The sequence below is a fragment of the Poecilia reticulata genome, linkage group LG2, assembly GCF_000633615.1.
Source record: "Poecilia reticulata strain Guanapo linkage group LG2, Guppy_female_1.0+MT, whole genome shotgun sequence".
Lineage (NCBI taxonomy): Eukaryota > Metazoa > Chordata > Actinopteri > Cyprinodontiformes > Poeciliidae > Poecilia > Poecilia reticulata.
The window spans coordinates 43,088,995-43,111,002 of record NC_024332.1 but is presented as its reverse complement, the minus strand read 5'-3'; the positions used below and the strand labels follow the sequence as shown (position 1 = coordinate 43,111,002).

Sequence of the window (22,008 nt, the reverse complement as noted above, 5' to 3'; positions counted from 1 at the left end):
CTTTGTGGTTAGCTAGGTATCTGAGGACAGCGTTGTCAATGGGCTCAGAGATGGCAGCAGGAAGCTTTGGTGATGGTTTATCTTTCCCATAAAGTGGAACTCCCAAAGATTTGTAGAACGGGTAGACTTTGACTTCTTCCTTCTTTATTTCATGCTTCTTACCCAAGACTTTTTTAACATCTGTGGATTAAAGCATAAAGTTACACTCCACAATTCAATATTTTATTAGTAATCACTTCTGTTAAACAGATCATACTGTCAGAATAAATGCAGTAATTAGAAAGTAGGGCAGGTTAACTACCTTGATGGTTCTTAAATGTAATGACAGCAGACTGTTCAGCTTCTTTCCGTTGAACATCTTCCACCTCTCCCCCTTTATTCTCAAAGTAGAGGCACAGCATGTCTTCACTGCAGTTCGAAACTCCTTCAACTACAATCTTCTTTGTGGTCTCAAGGGGTCGGACGGATAAACCCTTCTTTGTAAACGTCCGATTTTGAGGACATCGTTCTATAAACTCAGTGTTATCTGTGAATTTAAAATAAAAACATCATATTTCAAGTTGTTCAATGAACAAGCATAAAGTAAGTTGGTACCTTTTCCTCTCTGGAAAGTCACAACAGCAGATGAGATGTCAGGGACCAGTTCCAGGTTGTAGTCCTCGGAGGCAGTCGGAGAGCTTAGGYCTCTCAAAATGTTCTCCACAATCATTTCCAGGAATTCTGTGGTTAATGAATCTGGAATATTCCCTAAAACAGCCGACTTGGAGCACTGCTCCTCATCATCTGAGTCACCATCTTTGCCTTTTGCCCCCGTCTGACCTTCATCCACAGGKTTGGGTTCTTGAATTGTTGACCGTTTGTTGGTCCCTTCATGGTCAGCTGTTATTGAAAGAGGAAAGATGAATGAGTAAAATKTGTTTTTTACTTACCACTGAAACGAGTCAATCAGAAGCAAAGTAGGTCCATAAGTATAGACTGTATTATTATGAGYCAAAGAAAAGCTTCTATTAGATGATCCATCTAATTATCACCTTAATGTGGACATATCATATCTACTTCAGTTTTAGTTTTATTTATCTGTAGAAAGTTAWGCACATCCACACATTGATTGGTTTTAAGTACCTTCTCAATATTTCAGTCRGTTCATAATTACCTGGTGACATGGGTTGCGTATCATCTGCATAATTAKGATAACTTATTTATTATAATCCAAGTTAATGTCAGCATGTTGATATTTAACAGGACGGACCCCAGCATGGATCCTTGGGGAATCCCACATGTGATTTTTATCGGGTCCAATGAAAACTTAACTATTGGCACATAGAGCTGAATATTGTACCAGAAAGTCTGACCAAGTCTCCAGTTCTAATAAAAACACAAAATAAAAACATGCAACTCTATGGGGTTTTTAAAAATGTGGAAAGTACGTTTTGTTAACGATAACTGTAAAACTGTCAGAAGAGTAAAAGAAAGTCCCATTTTAGCAGAAAGCTGTGGCACAATAGTTGCAATCAAACACCAGAACTATTTTAAACCTCTAAAGCTTAAAATCAAAACCATTTCTGACAATCAAACTCAAAGTATCACTCAGCGTGACCAGCTGCAAGTATCTCAAAGCAACCATGAGCATTTACTGTTCAGCAAGGAAGCAGGTTTCATGTAACTGATGGTCACTGTTTTTATTGTTATATACAAGCTTATTCTTGCTCAAGAGATTTAGTAATAATTTTATATGCATGGATGCAGACACACCTTTAAAACACGGTTTTCTTACATCTTTGTCAAAACATAATTTATAGTAAGGTCATTATTATCCATTATTTTTTTGTTTGCAAGCTTATATTAGATCCCAAGAAACATCTTCTGAGTACAGAAAGTGAGACGTGGAACTTATAAAGTAAATCCCATCATTATTTATAATCTCCTTTAAATATGTTTTACTAATTTAATGCAGATTAGTAAAACATATTTAAACCATGGAAAAAACAGTCACAGCCTTGTAGTTTGAAAATCTCTGTCTCCCTCTGCTGCAGTAAACTCAAAACAGCACTTCAGTTTGTCAGGAGTACAGAAGAATGATATTTGTTAGTCCAAAGGTTTCTTCCTTGGTTTGCAAAAGTATTCAGTCCTCTTTCCTCTAAGTTCAACAATTTCCTTCGGAAGTTGCCTGATGACATCAGGCAACTTAGATGCCATTTAATCTCAGTACAAGTCCAGCTGCTCCTTAACGGCCTCAGATGTTGGTTAAGAGAATATCATGAAGTCTTTGTCCCAGACAGATCTGGGATAAAGTTTGAGAAGTTTAAAGCAGGTTTATAAAAGGTTATAAAAAGATTTCCAAAGCTGTGAAAATCTCATGGAAATGACTGAACATCAATCCATCATCTGGTAATGGAAAGAGTATGGTACAACTGTAAACCTACCAAGACGAGGAGAGAACTGACCAGAGATGCAGCCAAGAGACCCATGGTGTCTCTGGACCAAATTCAGAGATCCACAGCTCAGGTGGGGGAATCTGTCCACAGGACAACTATTAGTCATCACTGCATAAATATGATCTTTATGGAAGAATGGCGGAGGTTCACCTTCCAGCAAGACAACCACCCTAAACATAAAGGAATGGTTTACAATGGAATGGTTTAAAACATTCCACCAGAATGACCCAGTCAAAGTCCAGGATGTGTGGCAAGATCTGAAAACTGCTGTTCACGAACACTTTGTATCTAATTTGACTGAGCTTCAGCTGTTTGACAAAGAACAGGCAAAAATTTCAGTCACTAGACAATCAAAGCTGGTAGAGACGAACACTAAACGACTTCCAGCTGGATTTGTAGCAAAAGGTGGTTTTGCAAACCGCACTTTTCAGTTTTTTATTTGTAAAAAATGTTTTGAATCATGTCTACTTTTCTATTTCATAATTGGACACCACCTTGTTGGTCTTTCACACTAAACTCCATTGAAATATATTGTGTTTGTGGTTGCAATGTGACACAATATGAAAAGGTTAAATGGGTGTGAATACTTTTGCAAGCCGCTGTATTAAGTTTCCCATCACTGGCAGATATTTCCTTCATGGGTACTTACACTTTTTGCTCCCTTTATCAGTTGAATCCCCCTGTTTAAAACAAAAACATTTTAGACATTTTTGTTGGGCAATGCTGATGAATTTTACATTCAACAACTGGTTAGAAAAGAATAAGCAGGTTTATTTTCTGTGGAATATCCTCAAACACAGAAAGAGAAAGGACAAAAGCAGGAATGAAGTCAGACAGAACCTTCTTGGATTCTGATCAGTCATATGACTTGCAGTAAACAATAAAACCCTGCAGGGCCAGGTCTTCATTAGCAGCTCAGAGTTTAAACAGAAAGCTAAGGAAGTGTTCAAAGGGTCAGCATCTTTATACATGATAAAAGCCATAAAAGTTAACATGAAATGAGTTCACCGATTAATAGACATAAAATAAATCACACCCACAAACATGTTTACAGCAGCTGACGGTGAGTGTTATGTCACTGCATTTTATGAGATTACAGGAAGTAACTGAGGTTAGATCAGTATTACATTAATTATTCCAATAATCATAAGTAAAGCAGAACTCCTCCTACAGCATGTAAATAAATCCAACTTCTACTTTTTATCTCTCACCTGCTTCTGTTTTCCGTCTGAAGGAAGGCGGACTGTCATCTTTAACACTCCTTTATCCAGACTGATCTGGTGCGTCTCTTTTCCCAGGACATTTTTCTGGTCTGAGAGAGAAAACGGGGTAAATCCAGCAGGTTTTTACTCAGGACTGATCAGTAATGTGACAGCCRGGACTCACCCTCCTCTCTGCGGAAGCGCAGCAGCGCAGTTTGGCTCCCGGACTCATAGTCCACCTCACAGTCTCCTCCGTTGGACTTTTTACTCTGAAAATATTTCACCAACTTATTTTTCAGTCTCGGTGTGTTGCCTTCTTCCAACTCCACCAGAACAGGGAAGGCGTATTCCTCCGCCATGATGCTGGCCTCCCTACTTTCTGACCTGACTGAACACTTTCGGTTTTGTTTCTGGTGAAACGGCGGGAGGCGGACTAATTACTGACGCAGCTGCGGGGCTTTGCGGGATTGGCGCAGAAGGAGTCGCAGCAGGGAAATCGACATGTTTTGTTCGTTTATTTTGGAGACTTATTAACTCGAACTAGCAGTTCAACCAGTTAGAACTGGTCCACACCCAGTCCCAGTTTACTTTCAGTTTTCACTCGGGACTTTCCACGCCAGGCAAGGTAAGCGACTCACCTCTTTATTTCTTCTTAAACGAAAGTACTATTTTATTGTTAACGCGTTTAGTTTTTATTTAGCATTAACAAGAAGCTGGACTGAAAATAGTTTGGTCGATCATAATTCGCATTTGGATTTGACTCAAAGTGATCGCAGGCGTTAAGATTTGATTTCAATAACAGAGAGGGCGATGATCGGGAAAATGGCGACAAGAATCTGAAACCATTAAGTTAATATGTGTTAGGTCAATTTAAGATTTAAGAGAATTATGTTGCATTTGCTTGCAGCTTTGCATAAAGGAAAGCGTAAACATGCAACACTGAAATGTGAAAAATTAGAGCAAATATTAAATGTATTAATTAAACTAGTAATCAGCATGTTTACTTTATAGTTGAGGTAGGGAAGATGTTTCTGTTCAGGCTAAACCCAATGATCTGAAGATCTTTTATTTTAATCATCTGTCTCCCTCTGCTGGAACAAAATTAAAATCACATTTTAGTTTTACTACTGGAGTCCTGAAAATGTATTCCTCTTCGCAAGTGATTTTTCTTTTAGACCTAAAACAAAAAGAGAAATTTTAATCTATAAAATTAAAATTCATAAAAACTTTCTTGATCCAAGAGGAAAATAAATGATGCAAACTGCATCCTCATAAACGTGTTTTCAATTCAAACTGTTTATCTGCTGTTATGGGTTTCATTGTATATGTTAAAGATAGATGAACAAAAGCTGCAATTGGATATATTATCTACTTTAACTATTCCAGCTCACATAACTCATGAATAAAACAAAAATATGAAACTAATTTGTTTATCTTATTGTAACAATTTCTTGTGATTATTTTAAACTAACCAACATTTCCTTTCAGCTTTACTTCAAATAATCCTTTAATATGTCAGCAGTTCTAAATTGGTAGTACTGGACATTTACTATTTAGGTTATTTTTGTGTGTGTTTAATATATTTATTAGCATTTTCACTTTATATAGAAACAAGATAAAGAAAAAATAAATTTACAAAATTCTTACAAGGAATAGGAAAGAAAATATACAAAACAAAAATATTAGTAAAAAACCTTTAGGTTAGTTTTTAATTATAAAATTGAACACTGATTTACACTGATCTATTGGACTATTTTCACTACCTAAAGTCAACTGATCAGAAAATGTCTAGTGTGCTTAAATCACATATTTATCAACAGTCTGTAGAATGAGCTCTTATTGTCCCAATGTTTGTAATTTTACTTTAAAAAATGCCATGAAATGACACCATTTGCTGGAATATGGTGGTGTTTTGATGGCTAAACCCAAAACCTTTTTGGCAAGTGTAGGGAGAAAATCCATCAGAAACTTGATTTGGCATCAGAAAACAGATCAGCATCTCCTGAAAGGATCTTTATAAATCTTATTTAATTGAGTTGTTGTGATGTTACATATGATCTTTCCACAGGTTTGCTAAGAAACCATGACCAGTAAACTGGACATTCCTCTGCATGAGGCGTCACTCAGCATCGTGAGAAGATGTGGAGCCGAGTTGTGTGAAATCGTCAACAGTAAATTCGGATGTGTGGCCGCCATCGAGGGGGTGGAGAATGAGAGCAGGACTTCATTCTGGCGACCGCCAGCAACCATTAAGCCAGAGAGAAGATATGAGTTCATGATGCGTTCAGGTGTAAAAGTTTCTGTGTGGAAAGCTGATCTCACCAATTTCTCTGCTGATGCTGTTGTGAATGCTGCTAATGAAGATTTACATCACTATGGAGGCCTTGCTCTGGCTCTGTCTGATGCTGGTGGTCCTCAAATCCAAAAGGAGTCTGATGATTATATTAGAAAGCATGGTAAATTACAAACAGGGGAGGCAGTAGCTTTGGGTCCAGGGTCACTACCATGCAAAAAAATAATTCATGCTGTGGGTCCATATCTTCCACCAAATCCTCCCAAATATGATTTGAGTAAAGCTAAGCCTTTTCTGGAGAAAGCCATCTTGAATATTCTCGACAAAGTTGAAAAATACCATCTGGCGACTGTTGCCATTCCTGCTATAAGCTCTGGGTTGTTCAACTACCCTCTGCCAGAATGTGCCAACACTATAGTGTCAACTATAAAAAACTACTATGACAACCTGCCTTACCAGAACCATCGACCCAAAGAAATCTTCCTTGCCAACCATGATGATCCCACAGTGCAGGAAATGGAGAAAGCTTGCAATGGGATATTTGTTCCTCAGCAGAAGCAATCCTACAGCAATGCTGTAGCACAAAATACCCGAAGCGCCGGAAACGCCCCACAACCTTCAGTCACGATCGGAAATGTCTGCCTGACTCTAATGAAGGGGAAAATCGAAGAACAAAGAGTAAGAATTAAACATATTATATATTTGTGCAGCACTTTGTTCAACATTGTTCTTAAATCTGCTATATAAATAAATGGCATTTGATTTTAAAAGATAATTAGAACATACATTTAAATATATATTTAAATTTATTATGTAATTATTCAAATTCTAGATGGATATGAAAGCTAGATAGTCTGGGATTCTTATTAAGGAGCACAACTTACTTCACCAATTGTAAACAAAACTGGAGTAGAAACCGATTCTAGTGGTTGTGAGATACATGTTACTGGTTTGGACATCACCAGTTAGCCGCTAACGCTAGTGATGCTTCTGCTGGCGGCCATTACTGTGAGTCCACAAAACCTGACTGTTCCCATGCAGGATGAGCAGCAGTCTGTCACAAACGTTGTGACAGATTACTGAGAGATTTCTATTTTGTAGAAATTGTTGCCCAATTTCTACAAAACACGGCTTAAATTAAAGCTGGGAAAATTGTTCATGTTTTGATATGTAAAATATGATTTCTATCTGGATATAAATCTATAAGCAGTTTAGGTTCTACTAAGAAACTAAACAAATTCCTCTTTTATATTCAGTAATTTAATTTGACATAATTGCGGTTAAAATTAGTTAAAAATTTAAACCATTGCCATGGCAATCGATACAACACCTCTGGTTACCCACAGAGCAGAGAGCAATATATTTCCCAGAATGCCCGGCGCTGTAGTTTTTTTCACACTGCATTCAAACCTTGTCAGAGTTCACTTCATCCGAACCCAGACTGAGGTTTTTAGTCCGCAGGAGAGTTAGTTTGCGCATTCACAGCTCTCCAAACAAACTGGAGTTTGATTAAGGGGAACTGAACGGGTTTGCTTTAAATGCACCCTAAAGGCTACGGAGATTAAACAGATTAGGGATTGGAATTACTGTGGACTCCTTGCACTGTTCAGGGATGCAGACAGACACCAACAGTCTTCCAGACAGAGGATGTTATTCATAACATCTAAATCTGTAGTATCTTGTACCACATTCTCTCCAATAGAGCTTTAATATTAATAAAACATTGAATATATAAGAAATTAGATTACTATGCTGATGTATTGTAAATTACAGTAGACTCAGACTGTAGTCAATATTAACAATTTACTAAATTGTAATATTTAAGAACTTCAGCACTTAAAACTTGGTTTCACTTTCACTCTGGGAATAAACTAAATAATCTGCAGACCTTAACATAAGTAATTGGCCTTAGACAAATGGACAGACTTTGGAAAATACTTTTTCTAGAATTATCATATTCAATAAAACATAACGTAGCTTCACAAACTTCTGCTTGTGTGGGAGAAACCAATCTGTTCCATAGTTTAACCTGACAGCATGCCTTCAAGACATGGGGTGGCGGGTCATGCCGACACCACACACACACACACACACACAAAATGCCCATATCAGAAACCGCCACTGCTTCCACTACATAGCGCGTAATCTGTAAGGACCAGAATATTTCAGTAGACTGACTCTGTGCAGGATAGCAGTCCCTCAAAGTAATAAGTTAAGCTGAATTTAAACCAGTAACCGTTTTGGTTTTGTGTTGTTTGCTCTTTCAGACGGATGTCATTGTAAACACTGCATCAGTGGACCGAGTCCTGAGTATTGGTAAAATTTCCAGTGCTATTTTGAACAAAGCAGGTTATGGGATCCAAAATGAAATAAAGCGAGCTCAAAAGAAGGGCTATATCATCCGCACACAACCTTACAAACTGTCCTGCAAAGAAGTGTTTCACACCTTTTGCACTGATAAAGCACATGATCCAGCAGCAAACCAGGTACGCGTTTGTTTCAGAAAGGTAGTAATACAATGTTTGAGTCAAATTTAATAAAAAATCTAATTCTTTTACTTAAGATTTCTCTTCATCTCTGTGTACCTTTTTCCTTATCGTAGGTCCTTTACGGTTCAGTTTTGGATTGCTTAAGGATGGCTGCTGCACAGCAGTACAACTCCATCACCTTCCCGGCTATCGGCACTGGAGCTCTTGGGTTTACTAAAGTAGAGTCTGCATCCATCATGTTGACTGCAGTCTCTGCATTTGCCCAAAATTGTCTAAACAGGATGCATGTTCACTTTGTCATATTTCCTTCAGACCGTGATACATTCCAGGTACTTTCCTAGGCTATGTTTTATTTCTGACATGCTAAAAATATCAAATGCTTTAAACGGGGACCGTAGCAACATTTACACATATCAAATACAAAACAAAGGGAAGCTCTAAGATGGGGAACATTTTCTATAAGTACAGCTTTAATGCTGTGAAAATTTGCAGTGTTCACAATGTAAATTATGTCCATTTGCCAAATTTGTAGTTGTAAACACATTTATAATCTGCTCTCTGTTCCCAGGCCTTTGAGTGGGAAATTGGACTTTTACAGCAAAGATCAGCAACTTTCAACTTTCCACCTGGTAATGTTAAAACATTTCTGTTCAAATATGCCAAGTTCAAAAACACTTTGAAAATCTGAGCTTTTCAAAATAAAAATGTGTTTTATTTATGAAGTGAAGGGAAAAACTTAACTACTCCAGTTAGTTCATGAGCTAAAACACGAATTGCCTTCTGGTTCACAGAAATAACAGGTGCAGATGGGAAATCCAGGCATCGCTCTCACCACCAACATCCTCCAGCTTATTCTGGTGACCAACACAGGACAGAAGGTAAATATAGCACCTCCACGCTGCAAAAACACAAAATCTTACCAAGTGTTTTTGGTCTAATTTCCAGTGCAAATATCTTAGTACACTCAAAACACAACAAAACTAACTTGCAGGGAACTTTTTAGCAGGGGTGGGCATTTATCATGAAAAACTTCTTAGCATGATAGGAATATTGATTTGTCTTGCCATAATAATTTCCAGTTATTGATGGTAAATGAAAATAAAACTGACAGTATGATTGGAAATGTTTTTCTTTTGTTTGTTTTTGCTATTTTCCCCATTTTTTGTCCCACTGGAGATTCAATAAGTACAAGTAAATTAAAAAGTATGATTTAATGCAGACCCCGCCTCTCGCCCGGTACGTTAGCTAGAGATAGGCACCAGCAACCCTCCTGACCCCACTAAGGGACAAGGGTGTAAGAAAATGGATGGATGGATGGATGGATTTAATGCAGTCACTGTGTTTAGTGGTGTAAATTACACTTTTTTTTAAAGTAAGTAGCGTCCTGAAGAAGCCTGTTGTGAATGGGGAATGTTTTTAAAAGCACTGTATTTCAGCTATTACTAATGGCTGAATTGAAAAGATGAAAAGATTATTTCATTTAGAACAAAAGACAAATGTCTACTTGTGGGTATAAAAAACAATTATACTGCAAAAACACAAAATCTTACCAGTAATGTTTGGTCTGGTTTCTAGATCAAATATCCTGGAATACATAAAACAAGACAAAACTAGCTTACAACTAACTTTTCTGCAAGAAACAGGAGCTGAAATAATCTTTCATTTGAGATTTTGTCAACAATATTAAGAAATTATTGACTAACAACAAGCTCCTGTTTTTGCTGAAAAGTTACTTGTAATTTAGTCATTTCAAATGTCCTAGAAGCTAGACCAAAAATACTTGGTAAGATTTTGTGTTTTTGCAGTGCAGAAAGTTCTGGGGCTCGGTATAAATATGTACTTTTACAAAGCTTACAATATTATTCAAGTAGAAGAAATGAATCAGATAAAACAATGATGCAATACCAAAGTCAGAAGTTCAGCAAAGTCATTGATTTCATAGTTGTGTGACGTTCTACCCAACAGCATCTTGGAATAAAGATGATTCCCACTCCAGCAGAGCTCCAGCCCCACAGATCAGCCTGGTTTGTCCTAATGAAGAATCAAAACATGAGGCTGAGCGATGGCTCAAGAATGGCCTCTCTATGGATTCTCACTCATTCAAGATCTACAACAACTTCCTCTCGCACTTCAGTGATCACGACCATCTGCAGCTGGCCGTTTCAGCGGAGAAAGGGTTGATCGTGGAGGAGTTTTTCTCAAAGGGTCATGCATGTTTAGAAATAAATGGAGATTCAAAGGAAGAAGTTGCTATTGCTGGTTTCAAGGTGGAGGCTATGCTCTGCAAAGTCCAAAAGGAGTTCATCAGAGAGGAAGAACATGAACTGCAGATGCTGTCCAACACAGAGCCGTCCCATCAAAGAAAGACGGTCGAAAAGTCAAGTAAAGAATTCTCAAGTCGACGTGAAGCCTTCAATCGCACACTGAGAGTAACAAAGGTACAGTTGGTCATAGTGTAGCTCCCTAGACGGCTGCAACACAAAAACACAAAATCTTTCAAAGTATTATTGGTCTAGTTTCTAGTTCAAATATCTTAGTACACTTGAAATAAGACAAAATTAACTTACAAGTAACTTTCAGCAAGATACAGGATCTTGTTTTCAGTAAATATTTCCTAAAGTTTTATGAAAAAGTACCAATTCTATTGGCAGAATACTTCACTTATAATATGGGAAAAATTATGCGCAAGATCCCGCGCCCTAACTTTCTGCTGGAAGGCAAAAAGCTGCTCGCTAACGATGACTAGCATTGGATTAGCCATTAGGTGAACATAACCCGCAAAATCTTAAATATGTAAATATGTAAAAGAGAAAGGGACACTACTAATTATCAACACTACAACTAGATAACAAGGTCAGGAAAAAGTAAAAAAATAATGATAATGAGGGAGAGGGAAGTAGCTCAGCTATGCTAGCTTGACTTTGACAACCATAACATGTAGGTATGATGTGGAATTCGATGTGACAGAGCGAGAAAAAGAGAATATGAGTGGTTTTAAATTAGGCAATTATTGACTTAAGATAAGCTTATATGTCTGGCTGAAAAGTTACTTGTAAGTTAGTTTTGTATTAAGATATTTGCACTAGAAACTAGACTAAATTTACTTGGTAAGATTTTGTGTTTTTGCAGTGTAGCTGTCTTACGGTTACAGTTTGGAGCTCATCCAATGATTTAGGTTTAACCCATAGGCATGACGTCACCCCTCCTACATCTGGGTGCTCTGTCGTCATCTTGATGGTCCTGAAGCAGTTTTCCGTTTCATTTACTGCACATAAGATGACCGATGGTTGGATATAGTTGGATTTAAAACAGTAAATTAAAGACATTTTTATTACCTCCAGTGAAGGTGACCAAGCTTTGCTACTAAGAACTGAGCGTTGGCGAGCGTGACCAGCTAATATCACAAGTTATTTAATACGCCGTATATTTGCTCTAATAGCAAAGGATATTTACAATATGTTTAAATGTTTATTTAAAAGAAAACACAGACACTGAGTCAATCAATACATAGCTCTCATGTTATCTCACACTTCTGTGAACTTTGTAACTGGCAGGCATGTTGGCAAGCAGTTGCTATGGAGTTGCTATGACAACAATAAGGAAGCCACAGGCTTAGAACTAGCTCTCCCCTCTTTCCTATCCAACTTATGAACAATATAAGTAAATGGAAATTACTTATATCAATCATAATTTTTGAATTTTCTACCCACCTCTGTGTAATACCAAGTTAAATATCACTGATTTACTGTAGTTGTTACTGCCAAGCTAGCAACATTAGCCTAGCTAATGTAGCTTCTATCTGCTAGCTAAGACAAACATGTAGCCTATGTGTTTACTACATGCATTTACTCTGCCACCAGGTCTTTGTTATTCACATGAAGAGTTCGTACGTCGTTTACAAATTTGTTGAAACATTGATTGTATGGACTTAATTGATTTCAGGTGAAGCTCTTCTATTTTGTATGCACTCTTCATGTCCACCAAGTAGTGAACTATGTCATAGTGTGAGACTGGAGACAGCTTGACACATTGTTTGACATGTTTCCATTCTCCGTCTCATACGGGTCGATCCCAATCTTGCACATTGGTCAATAGTGTTAATATACTTTTTTTGTTTTAGTTGGTCTCAAAGTCATGGTTCACCTATGCTTTGTGCTGCACTTGCCTACCAAGATTGCAGAGATCACTTCCAATTCAGACTTGTGAGAACTATGTATGTATTTTGTAGGCAAATCTGTATGTGTGATTTCTAGACTTTGAATTGGTTCTCCCAAAGAGCAGAAAAAAACCCTCAAAAACCTAATTTAAGCCTCACCAACACTGTGCCTGGTTAACTGGTTGCCTACCAAGATGACGCATTTCCGGGTTAACCTACTTCCGTTCCTGTCTTGTGGAAACTATCTATAGATGTATTTTTTTTTTGAATGCTCAAAATCACATCTATGCAATTTGCTTTGAGGATTTATTTTTTAGTTCTAAAAACTTTATCTTCAGGTGGAGAAAGTGGAGAATGCTGCTCTGAAGGCGATGTTCGATATGAAGAAAAAGCAGCTTGACTGCCCCTCTAAACCGATGATTCAGCGCATCCCGGCTCAGTTCTGTGAGATGATCAGCCGAATTGGATTCCATGCAGAGTGTGCACCGCCTGAAGGTATGCTACCGAGCTCTGACGGGTTCAATTTAGTGGTGGGACTCGATTATAAATTTTTATTTGAGTTGCGCTGCAGGGTCTGTAATTAATTGCATTTGAATCAAAAACCATAATATGGACAAAATGAGGAACATTTCAATTCAAATGCCATTTTTGCTGCTAAACTATTTAAAAGGCAAATAAGCTCAACAATATACATATTTACTTTTTGTCATTTGCTCAGGAAACACTGATCATTCATGATTCATGGAACTTTAGAAATGAAACATGTTTAGATTTGAGATGCTATTTTAGGCTAGCATAGCTTCGCTGACAGGCTAACTTATCTTAGCACAACTAGGACACAACAACAGTCTTTTACAGCGTTTTTAGAAGTAGAAATTAACCCCTAGTGGGCGAAGAGAAGCAGATTGTTGTTTGCGGATGTTGCTTATGCATCAGATTTACGGGTGTACCAGAAACACAATACAAAGGTTCCTGCTGGGGATTTTTGTATGCAGTTAATTGCATTAAAAAATATTCAGTCTTAAAATTATGAGAATAAAAATCATACTATTACGACTTTATTCTAGAAGTTTAATTCTCAATATTGACTTTATTCTTGTAATATTATGATTTTTTTGTAGTATTTTGACATTATTCTAATACTACATCTTTACTCCTGTAATTAAAAAAATATTTGACATGGCCCTATTTTCCGTCATACATGCGTAATTTTTATAAGATTGCCATTATTCTTCTTTGCGCACTAAGCTTTCTTCGTCCAGTTATGCTGCCACCCAGTGGTGATTTTATGCTTGTTTTCTGTTCTCCCGTCATATTTGTTCATTTTTCTTCTCCAAAACTAATGCACTAACTGTTTTAGCATGTTTCAAAATCTTATTCTTAGACACAAATATTAAAAGGTGTTCATTGAGGTGAAAAAAGGTCTTTTTCCTTTCTTTGAAATATATTAGATAGGTGTAATGAAAGCATCACATAGATTTACTGAAACTAAAACAGCATCATTATGAAATCTTAAATCAATTTTGCTAAAGTGATGCATGATAGCAGAGACGTGTAGATTGAAGTATGATGTAATTTTCTGTGGTTGCAGATCCAAAGTATGGAGAGGGAATCTACTTCACACGCAACATAAAAACAGCGTTGGAGCTGTGGAAAGAGAAAAGTGAGGAGTACCTGTACTTTGTGGAGGCTGAAGTCCTGCTGGGAAACTCGGCTAAAGGTGAACCAGGATTTATTCTTCCTCCTCCGGTTGGAAAAGATCCCAACGTTCTCTATGACAGCGTGTCTGGAGGATCTGACGTCTCTGTTATCTTCAGCGGTTATCAGGCTTTGCCCAAATACATTATTTGGGCAAAGAAGGATTCACATTCTTCCTATATATAGTTTTACTCATTTTGGTTTCAAATCAGAATCTGATTGCAGAAAAACTGATCAAAAAGAATCTGCAGAGAAATAAACTAGTTTTCTATAAATTCACTTTAAGCTGCAGAGAAAGAAGTTTAAAAATAAACCTGTATGCTGACTCAGAAACTAAAAAGTTTTTGTTAGATTAGAAACTTTGATTTCCATTTTGGCACTACATTATAAGAACAAATATGTTGGTTTCATTATATCTTTGTGCACAACCGTTAAATACCAAGGGGAATGATGATGATAGTTTAAAAAGATCTTAAAACTATGTTTGTAAAAATATGAAGGTTTCTGTTTTTTCTATATCTTTGGTTTAGAATCCTGCTTTATTATTTTATGATTTATTTTATCTTTTTTGCAGTTTGGGGACAAAATGACCAAATTATAAAGGAACAAAAGTTTGTTTGCTGATGAAAAGTGTTAAATACGTTCAATCAAAAACATTATTTTGGGGTCAAACCAATAAATGCATCAGTTTATTTGACTTTGTAAATCCAGCATCAATCTTTCTATTCTCTATAAAAAGCTACGTGCCTTGCAGCATATCTGCATGTATATTTCTAAGGGATCTTTGCCTAAGTTTGTGTCTGAACATGTAAACATTGTACTAATGCTGTTGTAAGTAAATACATCTAAATAAAGGAAGTTGGAAAAGAGCAACATCAGTGTGACCAGTTTCTGTTTATCTGAAGATTAAAAAACAATTAATTAAAAACTCAGCTGCCTGTGATCCAACAAATGAGGAAATTTCAGCATCATTCTGGTCCGAAACGTGAATTAATGTCAAAACAAAAAACAAAGACCTGCTGAAGCTGGTAAGACGTGTGTTGTGACTTATTTAAAATTATGTTTAGCATAATTTACATTATTATTTATTGAATGTAGCATGATTGTACATAATTACAAAAAGCTGAAGTGAAATATTGAAGTGCAAAGCAAGATTTTGGAGAGAGGAAGTCTTATTTTGAAAGATCTGGTTTTGTCTTTTGTTGCCATCTTGCTTTATTGACTTCGGTTGCTAGGATACAAACGGTTGTCCAGTAAAAAACTGAACAGGAAATGTTCAGCAGAGACGTCTGAGCCTCCGTTATGATTGCAGAAGCTTCCCGTCCTGCAGCCGCTCAGCAAGGAAGAAGCCAGTTCTCTAAAAGAAGCATAAAAACCCAGATTCATTTCAGGAAACATGAACGACCATCTGGAGGAAGAACAGGGATGCTTGTACCATCCCATCTGCGGTGGCAGTATCATGGTGTGGGGCTGCCTCCATGCAGGAGGAACTGGTGCCACTTCCTAAAGACGGCATCATCAGGAAAAAGCATCGTATGGAAATGCTGCAGCAACATCTAAAGACAGCAGCCAGGACAAAGCTTTGGTCTTCGAAATGGACAATAACCCTAAAAATACAGAGAAAGTACGACGTGACTCAACAGAGTCGATGTTTCGTGAGGCGGCGCACAAACCTGACCCAGTTACAGCGGTTCCGTCAGGAGGAACGGACCAGAACTCCACCAGAAGCTTGACCCGATTCATCCAGTCCAAATAAAATGTTTTCCTGAAGGCATATTTAAATACATCCGACACATTTTCTCTCTCTCATTGTTGTTATATTTATCCATTAGAAATAATTTTGGTGACTCTAACCGACCTCAAACAAGTTTGGTCTGATTTAACTTCAGACACGGAGGGAAAATGTGAACGTGTGTAAATTTAACTCCTGGTTTCATTTGTAAATTTTATCACGAGAAACGTTTTTTTTTTTGGTCTGAATTTGTACTTTTATTAGCGCTTTGAGGTTTTTGTGCATGAAATTTGCTCTATAAATACAGATTGTAACATCAGAAAACACAGGATGTGGCCTTTAACTAGACCGCTTCCATCAGGGAAGGCTTTTACTGGCGTCTTTCCTCCAAGAACCATGACTAACATCCAGACAGTACCGACTAAAAAAAAATAAAAAAAAGCTCCGACTGAGTTTCTCTACAAATATAAAGAGAAATTTAAACTAAAAGTTTGAACAGCCACAACAAAGTTTCACAGTTCTCTAAGGACAAACAGGAAGGCTACACAGAGTAACAGGAGAGATTACAGCAGCTGTACATGAAGGTTTCTACAGCCTGCACTGCAAAAACACAAAATCCTACCAAGGATTTCTGATTCGTTTCTACTACAAATATCTTAGTACATTAAAAAAAATAAGAAAACTAAATTACTAATAACTTTTTGGCAAGAAATAGGAGCTTGTTTCAAGTCAATAATTCTACAAAGTACGAGTTATAAGTGGAACAAGATATTTTCCCCAGATTATAATTTTTATAATTTATAGACATAAGTTATAAATATATTACTATAATAATTCTCCCGACTTCAAGTGTACGATGGAATACCAGGTAGATTCAAACAAAAAAGCGTAAATTTCCACCATTGGACCATGAAACATTTCTGAGTTTGAAGTCAGAAATTTGCTTGAAAAAAAAAATTTAGATTAATTTTCTTTAAAAAAAAAAAAAACTTAGAATTTTCAGAGTCTCAAACGTTGAACATTTTCCATTTTTGGACATTTTCTTAACATTAAAATCTAAGATTTTTGACTTTTAAAACTCAAATTTTCAAGTTTTCTTTTTTTTTTAAAGAAAATTTCTGGAACTTTTTTGGCTGAAAATTTCTGAGTTTGAAAAGTTGAGAACTTGCTAGAAAAAAAAGACATTTACAGATTAATCTCAAAACTATTCTAGAAAAACCTTTGAAATTTCTGCTTTTTAAAAGAAAAATTTTGAGTTTTGAAATATAGAAATTTTATTTTCTAGATATTTTCTGATAATATATATTAACAATATAATAGTTAATGTGATATTATTATAACTTACAGTATGGGAAAATGCTTTTCCTCACAAATGTACCTTTTTAATTTTTACTTTATTTTGACAATGTCCCTAAAACGATATCTTACATCCTGGCACTAGAAACTGGCTCAGTAAACCATCTGGTATTATTTTCTGTTTTTGCAGTGTAACTAATCAGTATGATTGTCTGAAACGGTTGCAGCGATCAGCAGGACATGGAGCCTCGAGTCCTTCTTCTACAGCAGCTGATTGGTCCGATAAATAAAGCACATAATAACTCACAACATGAAACCACAGAGAAGGTTCCTGGTTTCCACCAGGAAGGCTGAAGCAGAACCGTTTCCAACTTATAAATTACATTTTAAGACTAAAAAAACCTCATTAATATGAATGTAAACCTTTAGAGACGCTGAATCTTCTGACTGACGTTTCTAGCAGCTCCGTCTGCCACTAAACAGACTCTATGGCGTTTATATCTGTCCAGTGTGGACCGGCCGCGCCGCGGCAGCCATTTTAAAGGAAACGTTTCCAGTCCGACGGACGGACTCCGGGCCGAACCGGGTCACTCGGTGCACTCGGCGACCTCGGTGCCGTCCACCAGCAGCGTGTGAATGATGCCGTCTCGCCGCTTCCCGCTGCTCACGGCTTTCACGCAGCAGCTGTGGTCTCCCAGGGAGAAATGCGTCTCCGTGCCGTCGTCCACGAACTCGCCCTGCGGACGAAGATCGCAGCGTCAGGTTGGGCCAGAATCTATTGATAAAACCCATTAAGCTGCTAAAACGTAAAGAAGTAGCTCTTCTGCATTCGATAAGTTCATCTTTTAAGATTGATCTATTGGAAAAGGATTAGGGCCAATGAAAAGACTTTCTCAAAATCATGACTTTTCTTGAAATTCTGAATTTAATCTAAAAAATTCTGACTTTTTCATCAAAATTCTGGCTTATTCCTCAGAATTCTGACTTTTTTAAAATCAGAATTTCGACTTTTCTCGAAATTCTTTTTTTTTTCTTCAGAATTCAGAATTTTTCCTAAAAATTCTGATTTTTTTTACAGAATTCTGAATTTAATTTAAGATTTTTTTTTCCAGTAACCCTAACCTTCTCCCATACTGATCAGTCCCTCCAAAATTTGAAATTATTTTGTGACTTTTTTGCAGTAAAACTGATTCGCTGAGCTAATTTAGACATATTTGCTGGGAATTTGCTTTTATGTCTGACAGTAAATGTGACCTTTTTACATCCACCACAGACTACAACTTGACATCAAGTAAGGCTGAAGCAGCAGTGTAGTACAAGTAAGTTATACTGCCACCTGCAGGTGGGAGGTAGCATCACAAACCCAAAGCTTTTGACCATTTCTGAGAAAAATGTGCAATAAAATAATTATGCATTAGCATGAAAAAGTACAGGAATCTGTGGATCTTGAGTGAATATCCATGCAGAACTGGAGGGACTGATTGGTGTAATTTGGCGGTAAACACATAAAAACAGCTTTGATTTGATTTGATAAAGTAATATTTTGCAGAGAAAACATAAAACTCTATAACCTGTGATGGATTATTTTTTGATTAATTAAAAAAAATACTTACAGCAGTTTCAATCTTCTCTCCATTGCACCAAATGTCCATGGTGTCTTTCTCTGGAAGTGAAAACAGTGAAAACATTCAGTGACTCACCGACTGCCTGGGAGGTCAGAGGAGTTTAACAGATCACCGATTTTATTATTTTACTCAGTCAGGTCAGTAAATCAGGACTCCAGAAACCTGTTCACAGTTTTTTCATCTGAAAACCTGATTTATTTTTATCTGCTGAGGCCGCAGCAGCAAATATGTCTGTCTCCATCTAGTTTCGCTTTTATTTTCATCAAAACTGACATATAACAACAAAAGAAAAATGTCTTGTTAAAGGTAAAACAACCTGCCAGTGGAACAGGAACTAATGATCCTTTAACTATAATTTAACTGTTTCAAATGAAGCTAAAACAGCTCAATGACACTTTCTCTTGATTTTCATGTAGTTTAGACAAAAGCAGCACGGTTTTCCCATTTTAAATGTTATGTAAGGATTACTGCAGAGCGTCACCTGATGAGCTGCAAGCAGAGGGATTATGAAGGGGATTAACCTGGTCTGTCAGGAGAGGTGGCGCTGTGGAGCTTAAAGCCGATAATTAGCTTTAGATTAATGCGAGAGCGCAGCTCTGAGCAGCAGAAGTCACGACGCTCTCAATATCAGATCAATAATAATAATTACCAGAGCCGGGAAGTAACTAGTTACATTTACTGGAGTTACTTTTAGGGGATAAAAAATACTTTTATCCACTATGCTGTAGACCTTAATTAAGAAAAAACTAACTTACAAGTAACTTTTCATCAAGACATAGGAGCTTGTTTTATGTCAATAATTCCTTAAGGATGAAAAAATGACTGATTATTTAGTTTATAACAAAACAAAAATGTCTTGTGAATTCATCTGCCAGTGGAACAAGTTATTTTTATATCAAAATTAAGGAATTATTGACTTAAACGAGCTCTTATTATTTTGCTAAAAATTACTTATGCGTTAGTTTTGTTTTATATCAAATGTACTAAGATGTTTGCAGTGGAAACTAGACAAAATACTTGATAAGATTTGGTGTTTTTGCAGTGCATTCTGTAAAAACAGTAAGTTTTTGTTAGTGCATTAAGTAAAATTTCTGAATCCTTGACCCGCTGTGAGTAACTTCACTAAAGGTTTTAACCAAACATTCACCGGACACACACACACACCTGCAGGTTTCTTAAAGTTTCCTAAGATTTAAAAACTGATTTGAAAAAAAATTTATTTCATAATGTGAATTATTTTCATTTCGGTCTTTAAAATAACAACATTTCCACTTAAATTTAAATTTTGGTCAATTTGTTGATGCCATTTTGTAATTTTAAATGTCTGATGTTTTGATCAGTTATTCTTAAATAATTTTTATTCTTAATAGTCTAATATTTGGCTATTAGTCTAATCAATCTGATCATTATTGATAATATGAATGAGCCAGTAAATCCAGGGAAGATTCATATTTAGCACAACCTCTGACTCAGACATAAGACGAGGTGGAACTGAGCTCACCCAGAACCACCCTGCAGTCGATGCCGTCCAGGTTGAGCAGCCAGGTGCTGGTGACCTTTGACCTGTTCTCCATGTACTGCTTCAAGCTCTTCCCGTTGATCTCCAGCGTGTATTCGTAGGCGAAGCCGCTGACCGCGTCGATGTTGATGGTGGCTTTGGTGTCCGCCTGGCCCACGCTGAACGTCTCCTTCCCGACCAGTTTGAACATCCAGTCCCGCCTCAGAACCTCCTGGAAACCCAAACTCCAGGTCAATATCCAACTACACCGCAAAAACTCTCTTAACAAGTAGTTTTAGTTTCTAGAGCAAATGTCTCAGTACACCTGAAATAAGACAAAACTAAGTCAGCAAGAAACAGGAGCTTGTTTTAAGTCAATAATTTCTTAATATTGATGAAAAAGTACTAGTTCCACCGAGCCGCCATCTTGGTAGGCAAATCAGCACAAAGCATAAACAAATCATGAACTGAAGACCAACAACAAGAAAGTATATTGACACGTTTACCAATGTTTAAGAGAACAAAATGTCTGCTGTTGGGATCAGACAGAGAATGTGGGTTGTTTATTGTTGTCATAGCAACCATAGGTGTGTATAGTTCCCACACCTATGGTTGGGAACTAACCATAGGTGGTTAGTTCCACCTATGGAACTAACCACCTCTTAGTTAACCACCTATGGTTGATGCTTGGGAGTTTTTAACAGAAAAGGGAGTTTTTAACAGAAAAACTCCCAAGCATCTTACCAAGTATAGCTGTTTTCTTGTTGTTGATAGGGGGGTTTTTCTCCAGGAAGCAGCACTATTTTTTCCACCTTGAACTCTATTTGTCTAATATTTCATTTGCCAAATATCAGAAGGAAATGGCGTGATTACATTACTCTTAATGGAGTAGTGCTACTCCATTAAGAGTAGCACTAATTCCACATATTTTTATTCAAGTAAAAGTAAAAAGTATTTGGTAAAAAGTACAGAGTAACTGATCAAATTACCAATCATTTAATATTTAAATATTATACCATCAGATGGACCAATATATGAAGTTAAGTGGAAATTTTGGCATTTCAAGGATGAAAATAACAATCATATAAGTAGCAAAAAATAACAAAATCAGGCAAAAGAAAATTTTCCTAAATCAATTTCTTTTAATAAAAAAAAATCTTATGAAACTTTAACAAAAACGTTTTTCAAAAAAGTTACTCAGGTAAATGTAACTAGTTGTTACCCAACTCTGATAGCAACTCCATAGCAACTGTCAGGCAGTTTGGTTACCTACCAAGATGGCTGTCAGCTACAAAGTTCCCGGAAGTGTGACGTCACGTGATAAAGATGCATAGCGGAGCTAAATTTTCATTTCAGCGTTTTTTGCAAACTTTGAAAACGCTTAGTGAACTTAGTTTCCCCTAAATTACTTTTTCCAGGCCCAAATTTTCCCATCGGTGCATCAGTACTTTTAAGAACAAAAGTAAGTGTAAACACACCACAGATATCAGTACATAAATGAGAACCAAGCAGGCAGGAACTGTAAACTGGGACCAGGCAGGAACTGTAAACTGGGACCAGGCAGGAACTGTAAACTGGGACCAG

General features: G+C 36.9%; 3 protein-coding genes across 5 annotated transcripts in view; 1 reads left to right on the top strand and 2 right to left on the bottom strand.

Annotated features, from left to right (window-relative positions):
- Nucleotides 1-4,005, bottom strand: part of LOC103461838 (poly [ADP-ribose] polymerase 14-like) — a 13,665-nt gene extending 9,660 nt beyond the window's left edge. Inside the window, exons 1-6 of the mRNA XM_008404190.2 lie at nucleotides 3,822-4,005; nucleotides 3,647-3,747; nucleotides 3,085-3,115; nucleotides 595-879; nucleotides 302-526; nucleotides 4-180 (exon numbers count right to left, since the gene is read on the bottom strand). Coding sequence (XP_008402412.1) covers nucleotides 4-180; nucleotides 302-526; nucleotides 595-879; nucleotides 3,085-3,115; nucleotides 3,647-3,747; nucleotides 3,822-3,996 — 994 coding nt within the window. The 5' untranslated portion in view covers nucleotides 3,997-4,005. The remainder of the gene's footprint in view (nucleotides 1-3; nucleotides 181-301; nucleotides 527-594; nucleotides 880-3,084; nucleotides 3,116-3,646; nucleotides 3,748-3,821) is intronic.
- A 79-nt stretch (nucleotides 4,006-4,084) lies between these two features.
- parp9 (poly(ADP-ribose) polymerase family member 9) lies at nucleotides 4,085-15,146 on the top strand. The gene is made up of 9 exons (XM_008404169.2): nucleotides 4,085-4,262; nucleotides 5,706-6,608; nucleotides 8,198-8,416; nucleotides 8,533-8,748; nucleotides 8,988-9,048; nucleotides 9,211-9,297; nucleotides 10,385-10,857; nucleotides 12,914-13,070; nucleotides 14,167-15,146. The coding sequence occupies exons 2-9, from the start codon at nucleotides 5,721-5,723 to the stop codon at nucleotides 14,457-14,459; spliced, it is 2,394 nt and encodes a 797-aa protein (XP_008402391.1). The 5' UTR covers nucleotides 4,085-4,262; nucleotides 5,706-5,720; the 3' UTR covers nucleotides 14,460-15,146.
- Nucleotides 15,147-15,458: 312 nt separating this feature from the next.
- The window catches only part of faima (Fas apoptotic inhibitory molecule a), an 8,571-nt gene continuing 2,021 nt past the window's right edge, over nucleotides 15,459-22,008 (bottom strand). The window contains exons 3-7 of one of the 3 annotated variants that reach the window (XR_533215.1): nucleotides 20,428-20,656; nucleotides 18,915-18,964; nucleotides 17,725-18,038; nucleotides 15,709-15,880; nucleotides 15,459-15,630 (exon numbers count right to left, since the gene is read on the bottom strand). Coding sequence is in view for 1 of the 3 variants with exons in the window: in XM_008404166.1 (XP_008402388.1) it covers nucleotides 17,889-18,038; nucleotides 18,915-18,964; nucleotides 20,428-20,656 (429 nt within the window). In the remaining 2 variants the exon portion in view is untranslated. Of the gene's footprint in view, nucleotides 15,631-15,708; nucleotides 15,881-17,675; nucleotides 18,039-18,914; nucleotides 18,965-20,427; nucleotides 20,657-22,008 lie in introns of those variants that run through there. The other 2 variants (XR_533216.1, XM_008404166.1) reach the window with 2 other exon arrangements.

Excerpts from the sequence above, each read along its gene's own strand:
- parp9 (XM_008404169.2), top strand. The coding sequence starts at position 5,721 with ATGACCAGTAAACTGGACATTCCTCTGCATGAGGCGTCACTCAGCATC. Across the intron at positions 6,609-8,197 it reads GGAAAATCGAAGAACAAAGA|ACGGATGTCATTGTAAACAC; the intron begins GTAAGAATTAAA and ends TTGCTCTTTCAG. Across the intron at positions 8,749-8,987 it reads CAGACCGTGATACATTCCAG|GCCTTTGAGTGGGAAATTGG; the intron begins GTACTTTCCTAG and ends CTCTGTTCCCAG.